The sequence below is a fragment of the Heloderma suspectum genome, chromosome 5 (genome assembly GCF_057233095.1).
Source record: "Heloderma suspectum isolate Gila_16-S chromosome 5, 16-S_ref, whole genome shotgun sequence".
In the NCBI taxonomy this organism is placed as follows: Eukaryota; Metazoa; Chordata; class Lepidosauria; order Squamata; family Helodermatidae; genus Heloderma; species Heloderma suspectum.
The window spans coordinates 220,863,196-220,887,070 of NC_139462.1; the positions used below are offsets into that span (position 1 = coordinate 220,863,196).

Sequence of the window (23,875 nt, forward strand, 5' to 3'; positions counted from 1 at the left end):
CATTTTTGAGTGCTTTTCCTAGTCGACTCTAAACAGGATTAGGCCTCCGACGCTGTTGTTGTTCAGTAGTTAAGTCGTGTCCGTCTCTTCGTGACCCCATGGACCATAGCACGCCAGGCTTTCCTGTCCTCCGCTCTCTCCCGGAGTGTGCTCAAATTTATATTCATTGCATCGGTGATGCTATCTAGCCATCTTATCCTCTGCCGTCCCCTTCTCCTATTGCCTTCAATATTTCCCAGTATCAGGGCCTTTTCCAGTGACTTTTCTCTTCGCATTAGGTGGCCAAAATATTTGAGCTTCAGCTTCAGTATCTGTCCTTCCAATGAGCACTCAGGGTTGATTTCCTTTAGGATTGACTGATTTGACCTCCTTGCAGTCCAGGGGACTCGTAAGAGTCTTCTCCAGCACCACAGTTCGAAGGCATCCATTCTTTGGAGCTCAGCCTTCCTTATAGTCCAGCTCTCACAGCCGTACATTGCTACTGGGAAAACCATCGCTTTGATTATACGAATCTTTGTCGGCAAGGTGATGTCTCTGCTTCTTACAATGCTGTTTAGGTTTGCCATAGCTTTCCCCCCAAGGAGGAAGCGTCCTTTAATTTCATGGCTACAGTCACCGTCTGGCGGGGATCTTAGAGCCCAAGAAAATAAAATCTGTCACTGCTTCCATTTCTTCCCATTCTATATGCTAGGAAGTGATGGGGCCAGATGCCATGATCTTCGTTTTTTTAATGTTGAGTTTCAAACCAGCTTTTGCACTGTCCACTTTCACCCTCAACAAGAGGCTCTTGAGATCCTCTTCGCTTTCTGCCATTAGGGTGGTATTGTCTGCGTATCTGAGGTTGATAATTCTCCTGGCAATCTTAATTCTAACCTGTGATTCATCCAACCCGGCGTTTCTCATGATGTACTCTGCATATAAATTAAATAAGCAGGGCGACAGTATGCAGCCGTGTTGTACTCCTTTCCCAATTTTGAACCAATCGGTTGTTCCATGTCCGGTTCTTACTGTTGCTTCTTGTCCCTCGTACAGGTTTCTCAGGAGACAGGTAAGGTGGTTTGGTACTCCTATCCCTTTCAGAATTTGCCACAGTTTGTTGTGATCCACACAATCAAAGGCTTTAGCGTAGTCAATGAAGCAGAAATAGACGTTTTCCTGGAATTCTCTTGCTTTCTCCATGATCCAGCGAATGTTGGCGATTTGATCACTAGTTCCTCTGCCTCTTCGAAACCCCGCTTGTACTTCTGGTAGTTCTCGGTTCACATGCTGCTCAAGCCTAGCTTGTAGGATTTTGAGCATAACCTTGCTGGCATGTGAAATGAGCGCAATTGTACAGTAGTTTGAACACTCTTTCGCATTGCCCTTCTTTGGAATTGGAATGTGAACTGACCTTTTCCAGTCTTGTGGCCACTGTTGAGTGTTCCAAATTTGTTGGCATATTGAGTGCAGCACTTTAACAGCATCATCTTTTAGGATCTTAAATAGCTCAGGTGGAATACTGTCATATCCGCTAGCTTTGTTGTTACTAATGCTTCCTAAGGCCCACTTGATTTCACTCTCGAGGATGTCCGGCTCAAGTTCAGTGACCACACTATCATGGCTATCAGGGACATTCAGATCTTTCCTGTATAGTTCTTCTGTGTATTCTTGCCACCTCTTCTGAATCTCATCTGCTTCTGTTAGGTCCCTGCCTTCTTTGTCCTTTATCATGCCCGTCTTGGCACAAAACGTTCCCTTGAGATCTCCGATTTTCTTGACGAGATCTCTAGTCTTTCCCATTCTGTTGTTTTCCTCGATTTCCTTGCATTGTTCATTTAAGAAGGCCTTCTTGTCTCTCCTTGCTATTCACTGGAACTCTGCATTCAGTTGGATATATCTTCCCCTTTCTCCCTTGCTTTTCGCTTCCCTTCTTTCCTCAGCCACTTGTAAAGCCTCATCAGACAGCCACTTGGCTTTCTTGCATTTCTTTTTCTTTGGGATGGATTGAGTTGCTGCCTCCTGAACAGTGTTACGGACCTCCGTCCATAGTTCCTCAGGCATTCTGTCTATCAGGTCTAATCCCTTAAATCTATTCATCACCTCCACTGTGTATTCAAATGGGGTATGATTTAGGTCATACCTGAATGGTTTAGTGGTTTTCCCTACGTTCTTCAATTGAAGCCGAAATTTTGCAAGCAGCAGCTCATGATCTGAGCCACAGTCAGCTCCAGGTCTTGTTTCGACTGACTGTATGGAGCTTCTCCATCTTTGGCTGCAAAGGACATAATCAATCTGATTTCGATATTGACCATCTGGTGATGTCCATGTGTAGAGTCGCCTCTTGTGCTGTTGGAAGAGTGTTTGCTATGATCAGCGTGTTCTCTTGGCAAAGCTCTATTAGCCTTTGTCCTGCTTCATTTTCTACACCAAGGCCATGCTTGCCTGTTATCCCAGTGATTTCTTGACTTCCTACTTTAGCATTCCAATCCCCTATGATGAAGAGGACATCTTTTTTTGGTGTTAGTTCTAGAAGGTGTTGTAGGTCTTCATAGAACCGATCAACCTCAGCTTCTTCAGCCTCAGTGGTTGGGGCATAGACTTGAATTACTGTGATGTTGAATGGTTTGCCTTGGATTCGTACTGAGATCATTCTATCGTTTTTGAGATTGTACTTCAGTACTGCTTTTCCCACCCTTTTATTGACTATGAGTGCTACTCCATTTCTTCTAAGGGATTCTTGCCCACAGTAGTAGACATGATGGTCACCTGAATTAAATTCACCCATGCTTGTCCATTTTAGTTCGCTGATTCCCAAGATGTCGATCTTCAATATTGCCATCTCATGTTTGACCACCTCCAGCTTACCTTGATTCATTGACCTTACATTCCAGGTTCCTAAACAATATTGTTCTTTACAGCATCAGATTTTCTTTTCACCACCAGACACATCCACAGCTGAGTGTCCTTTCGGCTTTGGCCCAGCCGCTTCACTCTTTCTGGCGCTACTTGGAAATGCCCTCTGCTCTTGCCCAGTAGTATATTGGACACCTTCTGACCTGAGGGGCTTATCTTCCGGCATCATCTCTTTTAGCCTTGTGATAAGTTCCCTGGGGTTTTCTTGGCAAGAATACTGGAGTGGGTTACCATTTCCTTCTCCAGTAGACCACATTTTGTCAGAACTCTCCACCATGACCTGTCCGTCTTGGGTGGCCCTGCACGGCATAGCTTATGGCTTCACTGAGTTACGCAAGCCCCTTCACCACAACAAAGCAGTGATCCATGAAGGGGCCCTTCAAAAATACGTGGAGGCTATTCATAACCATAATAATAGAAGCTCAGATAAAATGTATATCACAGCTTAGGAAAGGTGGCACCAAGTCCAAGAGGTCACCGGCGTAGTTAGAGAGCAGTGTCAAGGAAGCTATTAAAGAAAAGAAGGCTTCTTTCTGAAAATGAAAGTCTTGCCCAAATGAGGAAAACAAAAGGCAGCACAAGATTGCACAAAGGTGATGCAAGCAGACAATAAGAGATCAAAAAATAATTTTGAAGAGCATATCGCTAGCAACATCAAGGCCAGCAATAACAAATTCATTAAATATATCAGAAGCAGAAAACCAGCTAGGGAGGCAGTTGGACTGTTGGGTGACAACTGAGTTAAAGGAGAAAGAAAGGAGGATGAAGAGATTGCAGAAGAACTGAATGAATTTTTCTCATCTTCACTGCAGAAGGTATAGGACAGATACCTGTGCCTGAACTGATGTTTTCAGGAAGAGAGTCTGAGGAACTTAAGCAAATAGTGGTGACAAAAGATGACGTTCTCAGCCTTGTCGACAAATTGAAAGCAAATAAATCACTGGGTCCAGATGGTATCCATCCTAGAGTTCTTAAAGAATTCAGATGTGAAATTGCTCATCTTCTAACCAAAATATGCAACATGTCCCTAAGATCAGCCTCTGTACCAGAGGACTCGATCATGGCCAATGTAACACCCATTTTTAAAAAGTGATCTGGGAAATTACAGGCTGGTTAGCTTCTGTTCCAGGTAAATTGGTTGAAAGCATAATTAAAGATAAAATTAGCATGCATATAGAGGAAAAGAATCAACATGGCTTCCATAAGGTAAATCCTGTCTCACTAACCCTTTAGAGTTCTTTGAGAGTGACAATAACAGGGGTGATCTGGTAGACGTTATTTACTTGGACTTCCAAAAGGCTTTTGACAAAGTCCCTCACCAAAGACTCCTGAGCAAACTTAGCAGTCATGGAATAAGATGAGAGATCCTCTTATGGATCAGTAACTGGTTAAAGAACAGAAAGCAGAGAGTAGGAATAAATGGTAAATTCTCCCAATGGAGGGATGTCAATAGTGGGGTCCCACAGGGATCTGTATTAGGACCAATGCTTTTCAACCTGTTCATTAATGATCTGGAATTAGGAGTGAGCAGTGAAGTGGCCAAGTTTGCGGATGACACCAAATTATTTAGGGCTGTCAAAACAATAAGGGATTGTGAGGAGCTCCAAAACAATCTCTCCAAACTGGGAGAATGGGCATTCCAAATGGCAAATGCAGTTCAGTCTAAGCAAGTGGAAAGTGATGCGTGTTGGGGCAAAAAATCTTCAAGTTTAAACTGATGGGATCTGAGCTAGCTAAGTGACTGACCAAGAAAGAGATCTGGGGGTTGTGGTGAACAGCTGAACCCAGTGTGTGGCCACTGTAAAAAAAAAAAAAAAAAGCCAAACTCCATGTTAGGCATAGTTAGGAAGGGAATTGAGAATAAAACTGCCCATACTGCCTATGGTGCTTAGAATACTGTATCCAGTTCTGGATGCACCTAAAAAAAGATATTGTAGAGCTGGAAAAAGTGCAGAGGAGGGCAACTAAAATGACCAAGTGGCTGGAGCAACTTCCCTATGAGTGAAGGTTACAACAGCTGGAATTGTTTAGCTTGGGAAAAAAGGCGAGTAAGGGGAGACATGATAGAGGTGTACAAAATTATGCATGGTGTGAAGAATGTGTATAGGGAGATATTTTTCTCCTCATAATACTAGAATTCAGGGGCATCCCATGAAGCTGACTGGTGGAAGATTCAGGACAGATAAAGGAAGTACTTCTTCACACAGTGCGTAGTCAAACTATGGAATTCGCTACCACAAGATGTAGTGATGGCCACCAATTTGGATGGCTGTAAAAGGGGGTTAGACAAATTCCTGGAGAAGGCTATCAATGGCTACTAGTCCTGATGGCTATGTGCTACCTCCAGTATCAGAGGCAGTATGTCTGTGTACACCAGTTTCTGGGGAACATGGGCAGGAGGGTGCAGTTGCACTCATGTCCTGCTTGTGGGTTCCCAGTCAACACCTGGTTGGCCACTCTGTAGACAGAATGCTGGATTAGATGGACCCTTAGTCTGATCCAGCATGGCTCTTACGTTCTCAACTTTAAAAAAAAGTTTTTTAAAATTAAAACTTTTAAATTAAATTTTGTATGCATTTTATCCTAAAGTATGTATTTCTCTACGCATATAAGCTGAGAATTATACAGCAATATTTGGAGAAGTGCAAAAGTGAAAGATTGGATTGTGGTTTGATATGGAATTGTTTTTATTATTGTATCCTACCCTGAATTCTATTGAAATAGGGCAGGTTAGAAATATTTTAATAAATAAAATTGCCTCTGGGCCTCTGAGCTAAGTTCATGTGTGCATTTTAATAAATGAATAAATAAGGATAAATGTGTTCCAATCTGCATATAAGTCTAGGAAGAGCAAATCAGTTTGGTTCGATTACAAATGGGACCAAACAGAATTCTTGAGTATCCATAGTTACAACACAGACCACCATCTACCAACAGCTTTTCCTGTGCTGGCATAATTTTTAAGTAAAAAGAGGCACATGCAGAAGAGATTCCCAGTGCATTGTGGGTGTGGTTCAGTGACACTTGTCTGCATGATATGTCCCATCATATTCTTAGAACGGTTGCTTCAATCTGACATTTATTCTGAGTGGTGTCCCTGTTTAGGGTTTCATTTTTGATGTGTGGCCCGGAATATCAATAGCTCACTAACTTTGCTGCAGTGTCTGCTGAGGCATTCTAAGTAACTTTCTGCTTAAACTGGCAAGCTGGAGTGCCTGCCCATGAATAAATTTGCTTGTAAGTGGACTATGTCATTTGAAACATCAAGCTAGCATGCTTCCCCACAAGTAAATCAGTCTCAAGATTATAAATTTCTAGTGCATGTCATCTAAGCATTTGCAGTTGATGTTAGCGTTACTGGCCTACCATACAGACTGGGAGGATGTTGCTGCTGGACAACCACCTCACTCCCACCATCCCCAGTGCTTTGGTAATTCCTAGAGTGAACACCCTTGGCTAGGTAGGACAATCAGATTTTCCCTGCAAATCAAATAGGATGATGCTGACACAAAGGGCTGGTTCATACAGTCAGGATATTGGACAATAGTGCATATAGTAGAGTAGGTGGCAAGTGCAAACATGGCTCCATGTGTATGAATATGTATGGGTCCCTACCCAACCATATGTATGTCATTTGCACTTTGTGAACATGCTCTGGAATACATCTTGTTGGAATGCCCTTTGTACCCATTTGTAATGGTTCTGTCAAACAGTCCACAATTCAGATTTCATGCACACTTTTCAAAGCTAGAGATCCCATTGTTTCCCTTTTTTTAGAACCCATTTGCAATTTCATTTCTTAAAAACTTTAAAAAGTCCAAGCTCTTAATTATATTATCCAGGCTTATTGGAGTAAATTTATTCCTGTCAAATTAAGCAAATTTCTTTATTGCTTAGTACAAGATTTGATAATCATGACCCTTCACATGAAAATATTTCCTGAGCATGTTTTTATGAAATCCATATTTAATGGCTTTCTGTTTATTTCCCAGGAATCAATTCCTTCCTTAACACAGTTTCCAATGAAGGAGGCACCCCCAAAAGTGTTCCATCAGTATAACAACAACATCTCTGCATTAGATGTACATTGCCTCCCTCAGCTACAGGAAAAGGTTTCTCCACCTACATCTCCCCTTATCACTTTCCCTCCTGCTTTTGAAGCAGCCAGAGTGGAGCCAAAACCAGATGAGCTTAAAGTAACAGTAAAACTAAAACCACGTCTGAGAACAATACCCAATGGTCTTGATGATTGTCGACCAGTAAGTAAGAAATGGAAAGGAATGAAGTGGAAAAAATGGAACATACAGATTGTGATTCCTAAAGGAACATTCAAATCTCCTTGTGATGAGGAGATAGATGAGTTCCTCAAGAAACTGGGCACAACCATTAAACCTGATCTGGTACCTAAAGACTACCGAAAATGTTGCTTCTGTCACGAAGAGGGTGATGGGCTAACAGATGGACCAGCAAGACTTCTTAACCTTGACTTAGACCTTTGGGTCCATTTGAATTGTGCTCTATGGTCTACTGAAGTCTATGAGACACAAGCTGGTGCCTTAATAAATGTGGAACTAGCTCTGCGAAGGGGGTTGCAAATGAAATGCATCTTCTGTCACAAGATGGGCGCTACCAGCAGTTGTCACAGGTTAAGGTGCACCAATATATACCACTTTACCTGTGCCATTAAAGCACAATGCATGTTTTTCAAAGACAAGACTATGCTTTGCCCAATGCACAAACCAAAGGGTGCTCATGAGCAAGAGCTCAGCTATTTTGCAGTCTTCAGGCGTGTCTATGTCCAGCGTGATGAAGTCCGGCAGATTGCTAGCATAGTACAACGGGGGGACCGTGAGCACACCTTCAGAGTGGGAAGCCTCATCTTCCACACTGTTGGCCAGCTGCTGCCACACCAGATGCTGGCCTTCCATTCTTCAAAGGTGCTTTATCCTGTGGGTTATGAGGCCAGCCGGTTGTATTGGAGTACACGGTATGCCAACCGCAGATGCCGCTACTTGTGTTCCATTGAAGAGAAGGATGGCCTTCCCCTGTTTGTGATCAGGGTTATTGAGCAAGGCCATGAAGATCTGGTTCTTACTGACTCGACCCCAAAAGGTAACATAGAATCCTGGGGATGTCAACAAGAGGGTTATCTTCACTATACACTGAGGTTCCAAATGTATCCTTGTTTACATCCTCATGGCATTTCCTGCACATTATTTCATGGTTCTCATCTTGTACATGCTGCATTGGGCTGAACAAATATTAAAATACTTTAATGTGGCCTAACTCTCTCTGATGCAGCTGTTACTTGAATTGCTGTATCACAGATCTCTATTAGCTCAAGAAATTACCTAACACTTAGAGGCAAGATTGAAGACTGTAACCTGTAATATGTAAGGCTGTTTCATGCAAGATAAATCTTCAATGCATAAATTACTTCTGCTTAGCAAATTGTGCATACCCGTGTCACTGTCATTTGTGGTGATCTCGTATTATTTTGCCATGTGTACATACTGCAGGAACATTCTGCTATGTACAGCAAAACAAACGTGTTCACCATATAAGGCATGAACATATAAGGTGCACATGGTTTTGTATGCAGAAATTATATCCATTTAAATAATTCATCTTAGGAGAGATGTAATCTTAAATGTGCTTTCCCCTTGGGGGACTTCCTAGTAGCAATCCTAGTGCTGCATCCAAACCCTTAAATGGTGTTCTAACAGTTAAGTGGAGTATGGTGTTGTTTTCCTCCTGCATTTCTTTTGTTCACTATATCTTTTTTTCCTATGTAGGTGTTTGGGATAAAATCCTGGAGCCTGTTGCTTCTGTAAGGAAGAGTTCTGAAATGCTCCAGCTCTTCACTGCCTATTTGAAGGGTGAAGACCTTTTTGGGTTGACTGTCTCTGCAGTGGCCAGAATAGCTGAATCGGTGTGTGGTCATGCAGATGTACCAGACTGGCTCATAGCCTGTTCTTGTTTAGTATTAATCACGAGTCTATGTTACACGTGGTCTTTTTCTAATGAGAATTTGTAGTAGACTTTGGAGGAGGAGACTGTTCTGTGATTGACTGTCACGCTATACTGGAGCCACAGAGCTTCGTGGAACATATCAAACAGCACTTTTGGCCAAGATTACACGTTCCCTTTCTGAGGGAGGTTGTAGAAGTAGGAAATCATGGTTTGATGTGGGGTGTTGCAATTGCTTTCCTCCCTGTCTCCCAAAATGGTTACAAGAGTATTTGTGGTAGACAGTAATGGCAGCGTGGCCACTGGGGTGGGGTGAGTATGTACAAGCATACTGTCTGAATGGGTAGAGCACCCAAAAGGGAGTGATGGGTGAGTCATGCAGGCTGGGATGGAAAAGACAGGTTTGAGCCTGTACAACCTGTTTGGGGATCTGTGTTCTTAAAGAAAGCCAGCAATGAAGAGGAGGCAATTTTGCAAAGCACTTCGTTGCATGTGTTGTCTTTTTGCATTTATCTGTGGAGAATATCTGCTGCTCTTATTTTTAAAACCATTGCTGAATCAGGTTACCATTTCTATGGCTGTATATTGACATATGACTCCTTGGTGTGTTTGCAGCTTCCTGGGGTTGAGGCTTGTGAGCACTACACCTTCCGGTATGGTCGAAACCCACTCATGGAACTCCCTCTTGCCATCAACCCCACAGGCTGTGCCCGCTCTGAGCCAAAAATGAGCAGCCATGTCAAGAGGTTTGTGTTAAGGTATTTTCTTTTAAATTCACATAGTACAGCCCAGGGTTTATAGGCTACGTAGGATACTTGTGCTTCTGTGTGCTGCTTACAAACCCTGTTGTCATTGGCTGTGTATGTGCATGTCCGAGCCAGGGGAGCTTCTTTGTTGTCCATGCTAGCTGGCTTTGAATGTCTGTCTGTCTGTCTGTCTGTTTGTCTGTCTGTCTGTAACTCAAAATGTCATAAAATTCAGAGAGATCTTCAGTTTTCCTTCTATGCTTCTTCTGTTATATGACCCATTGCTACAGGCCTCATACCTTGAATAGCACCAGCACTTCAAAGTCATTTCAGAGCACAGTCACAGGAGAACTGAATGCACCTTACAGTAAACAATTTGTTCATTCAAAATCCTCTCAGTACCGAAAAATGAAGACCGAATGGAAATCCAATGTCTATTTGGCACGGTCGCGTATTCAGGTCAGTTACAACACCTCTGTTTGGCAAGGCATCTACTCTTTAAATTTTTGCTGTTGTCTCTTCCAGTCAAGTCTGAAAACAATATGAATTGCATTCCAGATTAGCACTTGTGGAATAAAGACCATTAGGTCATACTAGTGCTATATTTCCTTGCCAATTTAGCCTGTAATCCTAAGCACACATACAAGGGAATAAGCCCAGAACTTATCCTACGTGCGTAGGATTGTACTTATAGATTTGTTAAAAAGCTTTGCCGTTTGCATTTCTGTACTCAAATAAGAATCCGTGTATATCAGCACAGTGGCCCACTTTGTGCACTCTGGTACTTAGGATATTCCTAAATCATCTGTTATTGTTTTTGTAGGGTCTGGGTTTATATGCTGCTAGGGACATTGAAAAGCACACCATGGTCATTGAATATATTGGAACCATCATCCGCAATGAGGTAGCCAACAGGAAAGAGAAGCTTTATGAATCTCAGGTATTACATAAGACAAAGTGACCTCTGTTTCAAGCACTAATGTGACATAGCAAAAAAGGTAGTCTCTTCTGTAGAGACAATAAAGCAATACAGATGTGAATGCTTACATATGTGACTTGCATGCATCTGAATCTTGTTGGGTGATTATAGAGACTGGATGTGAGGCACTCAGAACTGTGTCATACCTTTGAGGATCAGGATCATCTGATGTTTTTGGAGAATTCTGAAGAATTGGTTCAAAATATTAACAAATATGAATGGAGATTTGGGCCTATATGTACAGGGTCCCCTTTTGAAATGGTAACACTTAACCTTTCTGTGCAACAGAGACTGCACATGCATGAATCATCCATAGCAACATCCCTGTCCCAGCTATCCTGTGAATGTGTTTAGAGGGACTGAGAAGATTAAGCCTTTGGTTATGGTTTACTGAAGCCTGCCTCTGAAAGACCCTTTCGGTTGCCTTTTCTACTAAGTTCATTTAGTCTCAAAAAAATGAGTAAGAATAATGCTGCTTCCCATGTTAAATAACGGACACGTCTCCACTTCTTTTGCAAGTAAACGGATTGTGCCCGATGACTCATCCAAAAAACACGTAAAACTATTGTGCATCACTCTTGTTTAAATGATTGACTCTTCTTGTACAGATCTGACTACCTTTTTCTCTCCGCTTCCCTCCCCACAGAATCGCGGAGTGTACATGTTTCGCATTGACAATGATCATGTCATTGATGCCACGCTGACAGGAGGTCCTGCAAGGTGGGTGGCTCTACAAGGATTGGTGATCTCATTTTTGGAAATCAGCCATGTTCCTTTTACTGGCTTTTTCCCCCGAGACTCCTTTTGAAGCTTTCTTCCATAGTACTCTTAATTTTCTAAGTTGGTCCATTCAACCTTCATGCTCACACTGAATTATAAAGCTACCTTATTAACTCACTATAGCCTCGATTTGTGCTCTCATACTGGATATGGAGCTTTAAGAAATGCAGCACTTCATGGAACTTTATTTTCCCCCGCACAGAGGTCAGGGGTTTTATGTGTATTTTTACAGTAAAATCAGTTTATATCCTCTGCATTTTAAAACAAATACCTGGGTTTCTCCTGTTCTTTTTCTTGCAGGTATATTAACCATTCCTGTGCACCAAACTGTGTAGCTGAAGTAGTAACCTTTGAAAGGGGACATAAGATCATCATCAGCTCTAGCAGGAGAATCCAGAAGGGGGAAGAGGTAGGATTTGTATGGCTTAAATCTTTAGACTATGATGTATTTCTCCTTTCTGAAATGCCCAATTACTTGGGTTAATCACATCCACTAACATCTATTTCTTTAAAACAGTTGTGCGAATTAATGTTGCTGTTGACCGAGCAACACAACCGCACAATTGCAGCCCCTTGCATGTGCTTCCAGGTGCATCTCAGCATTTAGACCCATCTATTAAGAGCCACTCTTAAAGAATGGCTGTATGGAAGTTTCCTTATGCTGGAACACTACTTAACAATTGCCACTTTTGTTTCCATCACTTGGGTTGTAATCCTCCACCCACTTACCTGGGAGTAAGCCCCAGGTTGAAGTCAGGGTGACTTACTTCTGAGTAGAGAGATATAGGATTGTGATGTCAATAACGCAGTAAGGAGCTTTACCTCTAATTTTTATGCTGAAATGTAAAACTAGGATATTGAAAAATGACTTTAAGAAATTGTTCAATTCTGGAATAATTGTATCGGAACTCGTATAAATGTGCATAGTAACGTTCTTGTTCTCATGCAGGGATTGTACTGCCTATTTAATGGGGGGAGATATGTGTTTGCCCCCACACTGGGAAGTTACCTTGTTGGAGGCAGAGACTTATGCTTTCCACATGACGTTTCTAGCACCTCAATCTGCATATTTGATTCAGCCCTATATTACTAATACATTACTCAACATATTAGTAAGAACTCTGGCATATAAAAATTCCTGCCACAATGCACTAGTTTCGGCTGGTCTGGGCAATACTTTTCCCACTTCTTTAAGTACATAAAGTATTGCTTGAACTGCCCCTTAATCTCTAAAGTCCACAGCACAATTTCCGTTTATTCACCAACCATGTTGCATTACAGAAGAATTTGAAATGCACCGCTGTATTGATTGACCAAGGTGCAACTCACATAGGGAAAAGGGCTTTTTTGCCAATAATCATGGTCAGCTATTTAAAATCCAACAACACTTGATTAAATAGTGAATGCGTTAACTATATGCATGAGAGTTGGTAGGGGTGGTGCTTGCAAACCAAGATCTCCTAACAGACAATTCCCTTCTTTCAGCTCTGTTACGACTATAAATTTGATTTTGAAGATGACCAGCACAAGATTCCATGTCACTGTGGAGCTGTAAACTGCCGAAAGTGGATGAACTAGATGCATTCCTTGCTGTCTCCGAGGGTTGCTTGTCCTAACAAAGAAGTGATTTTGATTTTACTGATTTGCAGGGTGGGTGTGGGTGTGTGTGAAAGCAATCACTTCTGTAAGTTTCATATTCTACTCCAGTGTAAAGCAAGCAGGCAGAACATGGGAATTATTGCCTGACTTCCCAGGCACACAGAGGTGAAACTGATCGCCAGACCGGTCCAGCACTTTTGATTTTATGAACTCACTAAGGAGAAATTGTTGAACTTGGGCAGAGAAGTTGTGGCTGACCTGCCAAAGGGCAGTTGGGGCATCAATGAATGTAGACTGAAATCACCAGCGAAAGGGAGAGGTCCAAAGTGCTGGCCACAGCCTTACTTATTAAAGGGGCAGGCCCTCTAAAATACAGAAAAAATAAAAGTAGACACCACTGAACAAGGAATGTACTGAAATGACTTCCTTAGGGATAGAGCTAAGGGAAAAATAACTTGCACTAAAATTCATTTAAAATACTTGATTCCATGAGTCAGTTTATTGTAGTTTTTGATTTCTGTAAGATAAGAGAAACTTTTTGTATTTATTATTGAAATAAGTGAATGAAGCTATTTTTAAAAGGAAAAGTTAGAAGCCAAGCTGCTGCTGTTACCTGCAGAACTAACAAACCCTGTTACTTTGTACAAATGTGTAAATATTTTGAGGAAAAAAGTACAGTATAAAAAATAGTAATTGACCAAATGCTACCAGACTCTGCAGCAGTTCGGGTGCTTATTATTAAACTTTGATAGGGATGTTACAATATGATCTCATGTATTATTAAACATGCCATTGCAATTGTTATGGAATAACCAAAATCTCAATTTAAGCGAGGTTTTACTTTATTTTTTTAATCTTTAAAGCAGGCTCAATTGTGCTCTATTAATAACTTTTTTAAGTAACTCTTAAGATTGGTAGAGAGCATGTATATTACAGCTATGACTTTTATAGATGTCTGAGGAAGTTTAGACTGACTTATTTCATTTGTATTATATTGTTACATCCCTATTTCTTAAATCAGGTTTTTTGTGCTTAGAATTTGTGATAACTGTGAATAATTGCTAAAACCGCCCAAAATAGAAGCTGAACATTGATTTTCTTTTCCAGCAAAAGTAGCAGAGATTATATGAACTGTTCAGCGTACACTAAAATCATGTAATGATAATAGAAATGTGTAGTGAGAGCGTAAGTCTAATACAATAACTGCCTTCTTTAAAAATAAAAACAAGGAAAAAATTAGATATAATTGTGCTTTCAGCTGCAGGACTCTGGCAATAGGGTTTTGGAAAATGTAATTTAAAAAAGTGTTTGTATTGATTGTTTTTGTTTACATTTCTTTAAAAAAATAAACACTGTTTGTGTTTGCTTGTAGAAACCTAATCAACATTTTGAACCAGGTTAGTTTTTTTATTTTGTACTTTAAATTCTGGTACTGACACTTCACAGTCTAAATATTAAAAATGAAGTTTTTTGTGTGCACAGCTAAAGTGGACTGTAAAACTGTTGGTATATTCAGTGATACAGTTCTGAACTTGTAATGTATATGGCATGATGTATTTTTATCCTACAGAATAAATCAATTGTATATATTTTTCTCTTGATAAATAGCTGTATGAAATTTGTTTCTTGAATATTTTTCTTCTCTTGTACAATATTCCAACATCCTACCAGTATTTGTCCTACAGGTTTTTTCTGTTCTGTAAAATAGTTATCTAATGTTGGCAAAAAAATGAATTTTTGAAGTATACAGAGTGTTATGGGCTTTGAAATTTGTGGAAACAGATTTAGAAGATCAGCATTTACAAATAAAATATTTTACATCTATAAATACCACCTTTATATTTTCATTTGAGATACCTATTATTTTGTATAAGCGTGCAATGCAATACATCCTGAATATTCCACAAGAGACACGCCCACTTTCCCAAAGGGACTGTATCCTGGACAGTTTTCAACCAAGACGATTTTGGTACAGCACTGGACCCCACCACAGAAGCAGCCCTAATATAAAATATAAAAACAACCACAGAGCTTAGTTGCTCAGATCCTGCTTTGTATAATAGTTTAGCCCATCCTTCCCCAACCTGGTGCCCTCCAGATGCGTTGGACTACAACTCCCAGCATGCCCCAGCCACAATTCCACATAATTTTCTATCACTCTGGATATCCTAGCTTTCCGTATCAATATAATTGCTCCATTATCTAAAATTGAAATGTGGTAAAAAAATAAGGCAGAGTCATACCCCTGAGTTCACAGGATTATTGTAATCATCACACACACACACAGAGTTTTCTTTTCATGACACAGTACAGATGATAAAGCACAATCTGATGTACATGGAGCTTCTGCTCCCTCCCTCAAGGGATTCCTTCCGCATACAGAGCTGCTGGCTTCATTGAAATGAAAAGGACAGCCCATGCCCACACATGCTAACAGCGTGCTGTGCTGAGGGTTTCTGCATTTAAGATGGTAACCATAAATGGAGGCAAGCTTCTCGCATAAGACATTAAACACACTACCTAATCACTAGCACCTCGGGTGTGTCACTTGTTGCTATTACGAATGCAGCCAATTTAAACAAATGCGGAATTCTCAGTGTAGATCATTTTTATATATATATAATGAATACCTGTTTCCACTAAACTGCAAAAGTTACTATGTCTACAGAAAAAATGATTTAACATATTGCCTGAATTTAGAGATAACAGAGAACATTTATATCAACATCAGTACTAAAATCCTTTCACAAAGCTTTTTTCTGACTATTTTAAGTCTGTGCTGAATCAACTGATTGTATAATGAATCTCACTTAAATAATGCTTTCAGTCCAAAGAAATTCCATTTTTTTCACAGAAGTTTATTCACATACACCTTCATAATCATTTAAAGCATCTACAGCAGAGATCAGTTTCTGCTGATCTCTTCACTTGGAAACAGAACAACAGACTACGTGAACAAATAAAGTACCATACTTCCTTTAAAAATGCCAATTTCTTATAAGCGGTATCCAAAGGTACCTTGCGGGAGTGGAAAGGCACTTCCACTCAGGCAAGACGGCCCCACTCTCATATCCTAGCACTTATCTTCTTGTGCTGAAGCCCCCATACCTATTCCCAGGCCTTCCTTGAGGGTTTTTGTGACCTGCAAGAGAGGCAGAGGGGAGGAGGAAACAGGACAGTCCTGTTGCATGAGCATAATTTTGCAAGTCCACTTGCATAATTTTGGATGCTTCCCACAGTCATTAAAACTCAATCTGTAATAACTATTTTAAATACTGCAAGACAAATTACAGATAAAATTTTAGCTATGTAGTATGTTAAAATTAATGAACTAAAATTAAATGCACACATTAATAAGATGGAACATTATTTTTCCAAATCAGTTAAAATAATCCATTCACCCAAATGAAAAAGTATAGTATCATGATACTTGTTCAGGAAATACTGGCAGAACAGGATAGTCTTCTGACAATTGAAAATGTCCACTTATAACAATGTAATATAGTAAGTGAAGAAATTTAATTAACAGTCCATTATTTAGAATTTTTCCATATGCCAGAGAACACCTAGAAACGTACGTTAATTGCACTTCTACTCATGTAGAGAAATTGAAACGTGACTGCCACAGCTTCTGTTCCATCTGAACATTGCAGCCAAACTGTCTTTAAAATATTTTCCTTAAATGTTCGGTGTCAGAAATAGCAGCTGGTGTCGCAAGCCCTACAAATTCAGCTCAGCTAAGGGCTACTGAGGTGACAGACCTTCATTGTTACTCAGCTCGCCAAACGCCATTGCTGAGGGAGGGAGCCATCACAAATTGCCATGGTCACATATCCTTTGAGGCTAAGCGGGTCGACAACCTTCATGCACTGCCCAACAGATACCTGATAGAGTCGATTATTTTTCTGGAGAGAGAAAAGTATCAGCTCAAAATCTTGTTAAAACAAGAATACTCTGCCCACTGGGCTGATGAGACGAGTTACGCTTACTAGGGTTTCTCTCTATCCAAGTTCCAATTCTGCATTTAAAATCTTACTCTGAGTCAACCACCAATTATTTAGGGATCAGATACTCAGAATTCAATGGATTTCTCCATCACTTAAAATAGTTATGGGGGGAGGAGGAGCTAATGTTTGAATCATGATACTGGAATGATCCAACGGCATCAGTTCTACTGTGTGTTCCAAGATGGGGTGCTCTGGAAACGTTACAATAAATTTCTACTGCAAAGACAGAACAGAGGTTAGCAACCACTTAAAGCTAGCTGCAGAGAGCCTGCTTCATGGGATATTGATAAAAAGTATTTTTATTTGTGAAAGCAGTAAAGGAGTAAAAAAAATACTATTACATGTTTTTCCCACCAGTCTCAATCTTGGACAATTCCCCCCCCCCGACAAAACTGTATGTATAAGCCCTTCCATTCTCCAATAACTGTTTTTTTTGTGGGGTGTTTATTTTTTTGCTCCCATGAATGTTATTTTGGTGCTGGTTTTAGAGTGAAAATACCATACAGAACTACTGCTGCTTCATGTTGCCAGATGTAGACTGACTACATCTACATTAACTTTGTATGTGAAGCCAAGTAGACATGTGACTGTTTGGCTATGCACACAGATGGTTGTCCAATGAAGGATAAGGTTTATGGCATCACTCTTAAGGGCTTCAAGCTGGTAGGCAGCAGTGTGGTACAAAGTTGTCAGGTACTGAAAAATCAGGATCTGGGCACACAAAATATTCAGATGACCTCCTAATGCACAAACCTGGCAGGGACATGGTCAGATGTGGGGCATGAGCCCCGGATTTTGTGAATCCAGAAAAAAAAGGTTCTTCTGCAGATGCTCCCCACTAGATGGATGTCTTTCCATGTTAAAGATGCAAGGCCAAAAAGGTCATACCTGTGCAGCCTTAAGAATACCTATTTGGAACTCAGATTGTGGCAATGGCCCAGGTGAATGGTTGCACACTCCTCAGAGCTCAGCATGTGGCCTTGCTAACACAGGTCTGCACCTCACCACCACTTAGATTATCAGAGTGATCATTTTATAGAGAATGTGTACTTAAAACCATGAAAATGGAATTGTTAGCCCATAGCCCATTTTCAGAATTAGAACTATTCTATACACAGAGAACTAAAATTGCCCACAACTCACTCCAAGCACCCACTGCTGCGATCCTCCTGATCCGTGGCATTTCATAAGGCGTGGTGGATCAGACGTGCGAGTTTCAGACACGTCCAAACACAGGAGGCTGTTTAGGATTAGCTCGTGATCTTCACTGTAAAGCCATACCTAAGAATGGGGATGGTGTCTATTTTAGTGCTATTTATATTAAAAAATAAACCTCTCAAGATCCAGTTATCTGACAAGATGAAAATAATTTCATGCATAAATCAGGAAATATCCATATCTGATATACATCTGCACCTGATATGACAATATCTTGACTACTACTTTTACATGACCTCTTTCCTGTCTCATTTTATTGGCTATATTTTTTCCTTAGAGGGATAGAACATAGTTACGATACGTATTTCATGTACGGTCAGGACCAGAAATATTGGAACAAGGATAACTGTTTCGGCAGTTGGCCTCTGTACACTACCACATTGAAGTTGAAAGGAAACACACCCAAATGGGAGTGAAGTCAGAACTTCCAGCTGTAATTCAAGGGGTTTGACAAAAGTGGGGCACTAACCATTCAGGAAGGACAGCCAGTGGCATACACACACTCCCATCATTGGTGGCTCATAAGTAATGGAACGAATGGCTGACAAGCAGCTGCATGGCCAGGTGTGGCCTATTTCCTGGGCACCCCATGACCAATCAAGCAGAGAAAAGGCCTGGGAGTGGTTCTGAGTGTTATATTTGCATTTGGTAGCTGTTCACTGGAACTCCCAACATGAGGGCCACAGAGGTGTCCAGGTGAGTGAAGGAGGCCATCATTAGGCTGAGGAAACAAAATAAATCCATCAGAGGGATAGCAAAAACAGTGGGAGTGGCCAACACAACAGTTTGAAACATCCTGAAAAAGAAGGAATTAACTGGCAAGCTCAGCAACAACAAAAGGCCTGGAAGACCACGGAAGACAACTCAAGTGGATGACTGCAGAATTCTCCTCAGGGTGAAGAGGAACCCTTTCACAACATCTAGCCAGGTCAAGAACGCTCTTGCGGAGGTAGGCATGTCGTTGTCAACATCTACAGTCAAGAGACGGCTTTATGAATGTAAATACAGAAGCTTCACAACAAGGTGCAAACCACTGGGAACGCTCAAGAACCGAAAGGCCAGATTAGCCTTTGCCAGCAAACACCTGCCCAGTTCTGGAAGAAGATTCTTTGGACTGATGAAACCAAGATTAACTTGTACCAGAATGATGGGAAGAGAAAAGTATGGAGAAGGAAAGGAACAGCTCATGATCCAAAGCATACCACATCATCTGTCAAACAGGGTGGACGCAGTGTTATGGCATGGGCATGTATGGCTGCCAATGGAACCGGGTCACTGGTGTTTATTGATGACCTGACTGCTGATAAAAGCAGCAGGATGTATTCTGAAGTGTATAGGGCTATACTTTCTGCTCAGATTCAACCGAATGCTGCCAAACTGAGAGGACGCCACTTCATACTGCAGATGGATCATGACCCAAAACATACAGGAAAAGCTACCCAAGAGTTTCTCCAGGCAAAGAAGTGGGATGTTCTTCAATGGCCAAGTCAGTCACCTGCTCTCCACCCAACAGAGCATGCTTTTCACTTACTGAAGACAAGACTGAAGGCAGAAAGACCCACAAACAAGCAGCAGCTGAAGGCAGCTGCAGTAAAGGCCTGGCAAAGCATCTCGAGGGAGGAAACTCAGCATTTGGTCATGTCCATGGGTTCCAGACTTCAGGCAGTCATTGACTGCAAAGCATTTTCATCCAGGTATTAAAGGCGATCCTGAAGTTTGAAATGATGTTGGTTTGTTCCATTACTTATGAGCCACCAACGATGGGGGTGTGTGTATGCCACCGGCTGTCCTTCCTGAATGGGTAGTGCCCCACTTTTGTCAAACCCCTTGAATTACAGCTGAAAGTCCTGACTTCGCTCCCATCTGGGTGTGTTTCCTTTCAACTTCAATGTGGTGGTGTACAGAGGCCAACTGCCAAAACAGTTACCCTTGTTCCAATATCTGTCCCTGACTGTATGTATTTCCTTTCCTCTACAAATCTTCCCTTGTATGGGGAATTCCACTGCACCCAAAAATGTGAACAATGAAGTTGTACTAATTACGTTGAGTTTTGGTTGTGCCAAGATGCCAGTAGATGTGCAGCTTAAGAGGCCTAGTTATGGAGCCACATATATCATGGGTTGGATTCAGATTTATGATGGATCAATTGTGCTGATGGAAGTGGACTTCCCCACCACATCCTTCCAACAGTAACCCCTCCAGCCCCCTGAAAATGCTATACAGAGAGTGAGGAGACCCTGCTGAATGGGGTGAGTTGTGGTACCAGGGGGTGGGGGTGGGGAAATACTCAAGAAATTGGGCAGAGGGATCTTCTGCAAGCCGAGCTCTTCCTCTCTCCAAGGGTCCCTTCCTCTGGCAGAAGGGAATTCTGGATCTAACCCCATAATGGGAAACCATTTTTGCTTGCTAGGAAAGTAAGTACTATAAGTGTATTTTATAGGGAAGTTAAGCTCCTACCTGCAACAGCATTCACTGAAAAAGGGTTATCTGACTGCACAAGGAAGTTCTGCAAGCCATGCAGCAGTGACCCCTGCTTTGTGACCTGTTTCCACTTCTAGCAAGCTGTGCGGATGGAGGCGAGAGGGAAGCAGAGCCATTCCACCAGCCCTACTAAAATAGTGGCAATCTGTAATAGATGAAACAGCTGCCACGGGACAGGAGCAAAGCCTATTGCAACAGACTGATAGGCATGTTCATGCTTCAAAGAGCTGGTACTTCATGTCATTAACTAATAAAGACCCAATGTATGCATATTTCCAGAATATAAAGATACATGCTTAATATTACTATATAGATACAAGTAGTGAGACTTGCGTAGGCATAATGACCAGAAATGCTCCTATGAGGAATTGTTTGAAAGGTGCATGAACCCCACATGTGTGCGTTTCTCCTGAGCAGAGCTGAGAGCTGGCATTTTAAAATGTTAGGCTTGAGGCAGCAAACCCTGAATGTCCACCATCCTGTGATCTTCTTTGTCCTGCTCCATCAAATCAATGCCTTCCAGGAACTTTCATAGGTCCTGTTTGTGGATTACCTTTGGATACCAGTAATCAAACTTGGAGGTTATCAGGGCATAGACTACAAAAGCCAGGTTAGCCCTGTCCAGATACGGGTGTAGTTTGGCCACCAGCTGAAGCTGGTAGAAGGCACCACATGCCACTGAGGCCACCTGAACCTCAAGTGACAGAGATGGATCCAGGAGGACCCCCAAGCTATGAACATGTTGCTTCAGGGGGACTGCAACCCCATCCAGAACAGGTTGGGCACCCTCCATCCTGTCAGAAGAACTACCCACTAACAGTATCTCAGTCTTCTCTGGATTAAGCTTCAGTTTATTAGCCCTCATCCAGTCTATTCTTGCAGCCAAGCACTGATCTAACACATCCACAGCCTCACCTGATGAAGATAAAAAGGAGAAACAGAGCTGCATCTCATCAGCATACTGATAATGTACTCTAAAAGTCATGATGATTCCACTCAATGGTTTCATGTAAATGTTAAAAAGTATGGGGAACAAAACTGATCCCTGCAGAACCTCATACTGTGGAATTCATGGGGCTGAGCAATATGCCCCATACGCCACCTTCTAGAGCCAACCATCCAAGTGGAGTGAAACCACAGCAATGCAATACTCCCCGCTCCCACCTCGAATATGAATGAGAGCATACAGTGACAGGTTGTCATAGTAGAAACACCTTTTGTGTTAGTATAGATTTTGTTTTAATCTAAGTGTGCATGATCAAAGTAAAGCAGCACAGGGAGACTATAAAACCAGAAAATGTCAGAGACATCAAAGCAAGCAGAAAGTAAGTGATGGCTTAGAGCCACTTGCCTGATTTTGATCACTGTAGTCACACTCTCTGACAACAACAAGCCCTCCTTTCTGACTTGGGTGGCCTTGGGCAACCAAACATTTATTTGTCTGAAGGTGGTGCAGCTGCAAGGAAAAACACATGCATTTAAGAGCAACAGAGGTAATTTCTCTACCACTATCCTGTTCATTTTTGTCATTTACAACTCGGGACAGAGTAAGTGGGTGGGGAACATCATGGAAGGGGTGGGAGAGATTTGGGGGAAAGAATTTATCTATGGACAATATGTTTCAGTTCTGTAACAACAGCATATCCATCTTTACATAATTACATCTACTAATAGGCAGGAAAACTAATTCAAAGGAGTCATCTTAGTTTGGACCCTAATATTTAACTTATACGAGACCCTTTGCCCAAAAGCATTGTTCATCTACACCACCCCACTAGGATCTCTGGCCTCCCCAGTAAAAACCTCTCTATCTAGTTCCTCCTTTGTTTTTAGTCCAGCAGCCATGTCTGAGTTCCCTTCTGCAATGTCTCCAGTTCTTTTCAGCCTTTAGAGTACTAATAGCACACCAAGCTGGCATAAACGGGGAAGAAAACTCACTTCTTATTTCAATCATCCCCCCATAGTAAAATTCAAGACAGATGCATCCAGTGATTAAAATGGAAACCACTGATGATGTTCTATATTGACATTGCATGCACAGCTCTGATTCTCTCCTAGGCTTAGCTACTGGCTCTTTAAGGCTGCAAGACTAAGAACTGCCATAAAGATAGGCCGGGGGGAGCAAAAGGGTGGATGACTGTACGCTTCATAATTGTTTTACGGTTTTGTTATAAACCGGGTCAGGAAATGAACTGATACTACATTTAACATAGGAATTACTACAATAGAATTATGTCTTCTCTCACAGATGATACTAGAGCCCAATGATACTAGCCACCGAATTAAAGTGATTCGCAGTAGATTCAGGAAATCAGAAAGGAAGTATTTTTCAAAACACACCTGTTTCCAACAAGAACATCATGGCAAGGGGAAGACCAACCTGGCCACACCTATTAGCCAGAGAAGGAGCAGCTGTAGGGAGCAGCTGCTTTTTCTCTCAACCCACATTTTGCCCCAACTGCTGGTTGCCCCATCACTGAAAATTATCTCATTTATTATCACAACCACTTTGACTGCATTCAGACATCACAACCACCCAGGCTTTCTTTAAAACCCTGGTTGTTGCTCACAAGCAAGGGCGAGTGTGCAGGCTCCTGCTGCCCAATCGCTCCCACTGGGGTAAGCCACCAAAATGCTCCATCCTTGCTTTGTTTAGCATGATGTCTGAACCGAGAACCAAGGGCTCCAACTCTGGGTTGTCTTCTCCCCCAACAACTCAGAATTACCAGGTCAGACATCACACTAAACAAACCAGGGATGTAGTGTCCTTGGCTTGATTAGCTCGCTCCTGTTTCATTCACAATAACCTAGCGTTTTAAAAACCTTGAGTTGTTGTGTGGCCTGAATGAGGCCTGTATATGATGGTAAAGTAACCTAAGAGGCAGTGACCTGCCCAAGGCTACTACTGGATGCTGGCACAACACTAAACAGAGATAAGAATGGAACTTGAATAATCCAATGCAAATTTTTAATCACGCAAAATGATAGTATTCTAACTTTGGAGGATCAGTTACATCATACTGTGATCAATCCAAAAATAAGGAAGTCTTAGGCAAGGTTGTTTGTCTCTTTTCACTGTAAAGCCAGTCTACATGGCACATGTTCTATAATTTTTTTAAAAAACCCATTGATTTCCCAGGAAAATTTGGTGAGCCAAATCTAAGCTTCCTGCTGACTCCAACTCAGTGATCTTTCTTGAAAAA

The 23,875-nt window shown here is 41.5% G+C and overlaps 2 protein-coding genes across 28 annotated transcripts in view; one reads left to right on the forward strand and one right to left on the reverse strand.

The window, feature by feature from the left end:
- The window catches only part of KMT2C (lysine methyltransferase 2C), a 255,472-nt gene extending 240,678 nt beyond the window's left edge, over nt 1-14,794 (forward strand). For 20 of the 22 annotated variants that reach the window (XM_084859346.1, XM_084859347.1, XM_084859349.1 and 17 more), the window contains 8 exons: nt 6,885-8,004; nt 8,688-8,824; nt 9,478-9,620; nt 9,899-10,067; nt 10,432-10,548; nt 11,234-11,307; nt 11,668-11,776; nt 12,853-14,794. In XM_084859346.1, coding sequence (XP_084715472.1) covers nt 6,885-8,004; nt 8,688-8,824; nt 9,478-9,620; nt 9,899-10,067; nt 10,432-10,548; nt 11,234-11,307; nt 11,668-11,776; nt 12,853-12,945 — 1,962 coding nt within the window. In that variant the 3' untranslated portion in view covers nt 12,946-14,794. The remainder of the gene's footprint in view (nt 1-6,884; nt 8,005-8,687; nt 8,825-9,477; nt 9,621-9,898; nt 10,068-10,431; nt 10,549-11,233; nt 11,308-11,667; nt 11,777-12,852) is intronic. The other 2 variants (XM_084859344.1, XM_084859345.1) reach the window with 1 other exon arrangement.
- A 103-nt stretch (nt 14,795-14,897) lies between these two features.
- GALNT11 (polypeptide N-acetylgalactosaminyltransferase 11) overlaps nt 14,898-23,875 on the reverse strand; it is a 60,302-nt gene continuing 51,324 nt past the window's right edge. For 2 of the 6 annotated variants that reach the window (XM_084859365.1, XM_084859366.1), the window contains 4 exons: nt 22,024-22,128; nt 18,117-18,254; nt 16,728-16,871; nt 15,816-16,108 (listed from right to left, as the gene is read on the reverse strand). In XM_084859365.1, the coding sequence (XP_084715491.1) occupies nt 16,740-16,871; nt 18,117-18,254; nt 22,024-22,128 (375 nt within the window). In that variant the 3' untranslated portion in view covers nt 15,816-16,108; nt 16,728-16,739. Of the gene's footprint in view, nt 14,968-15,213; nt 16,872-18,116; nt 18,255-22,023; nt 22,129-23,875 lie in introns of those variants that run through there. The other 4 variants (XM_084859363.1, XM_084859364.1, XR_014792459.1 and 1 more) reach the window with 3 other exon arrangements.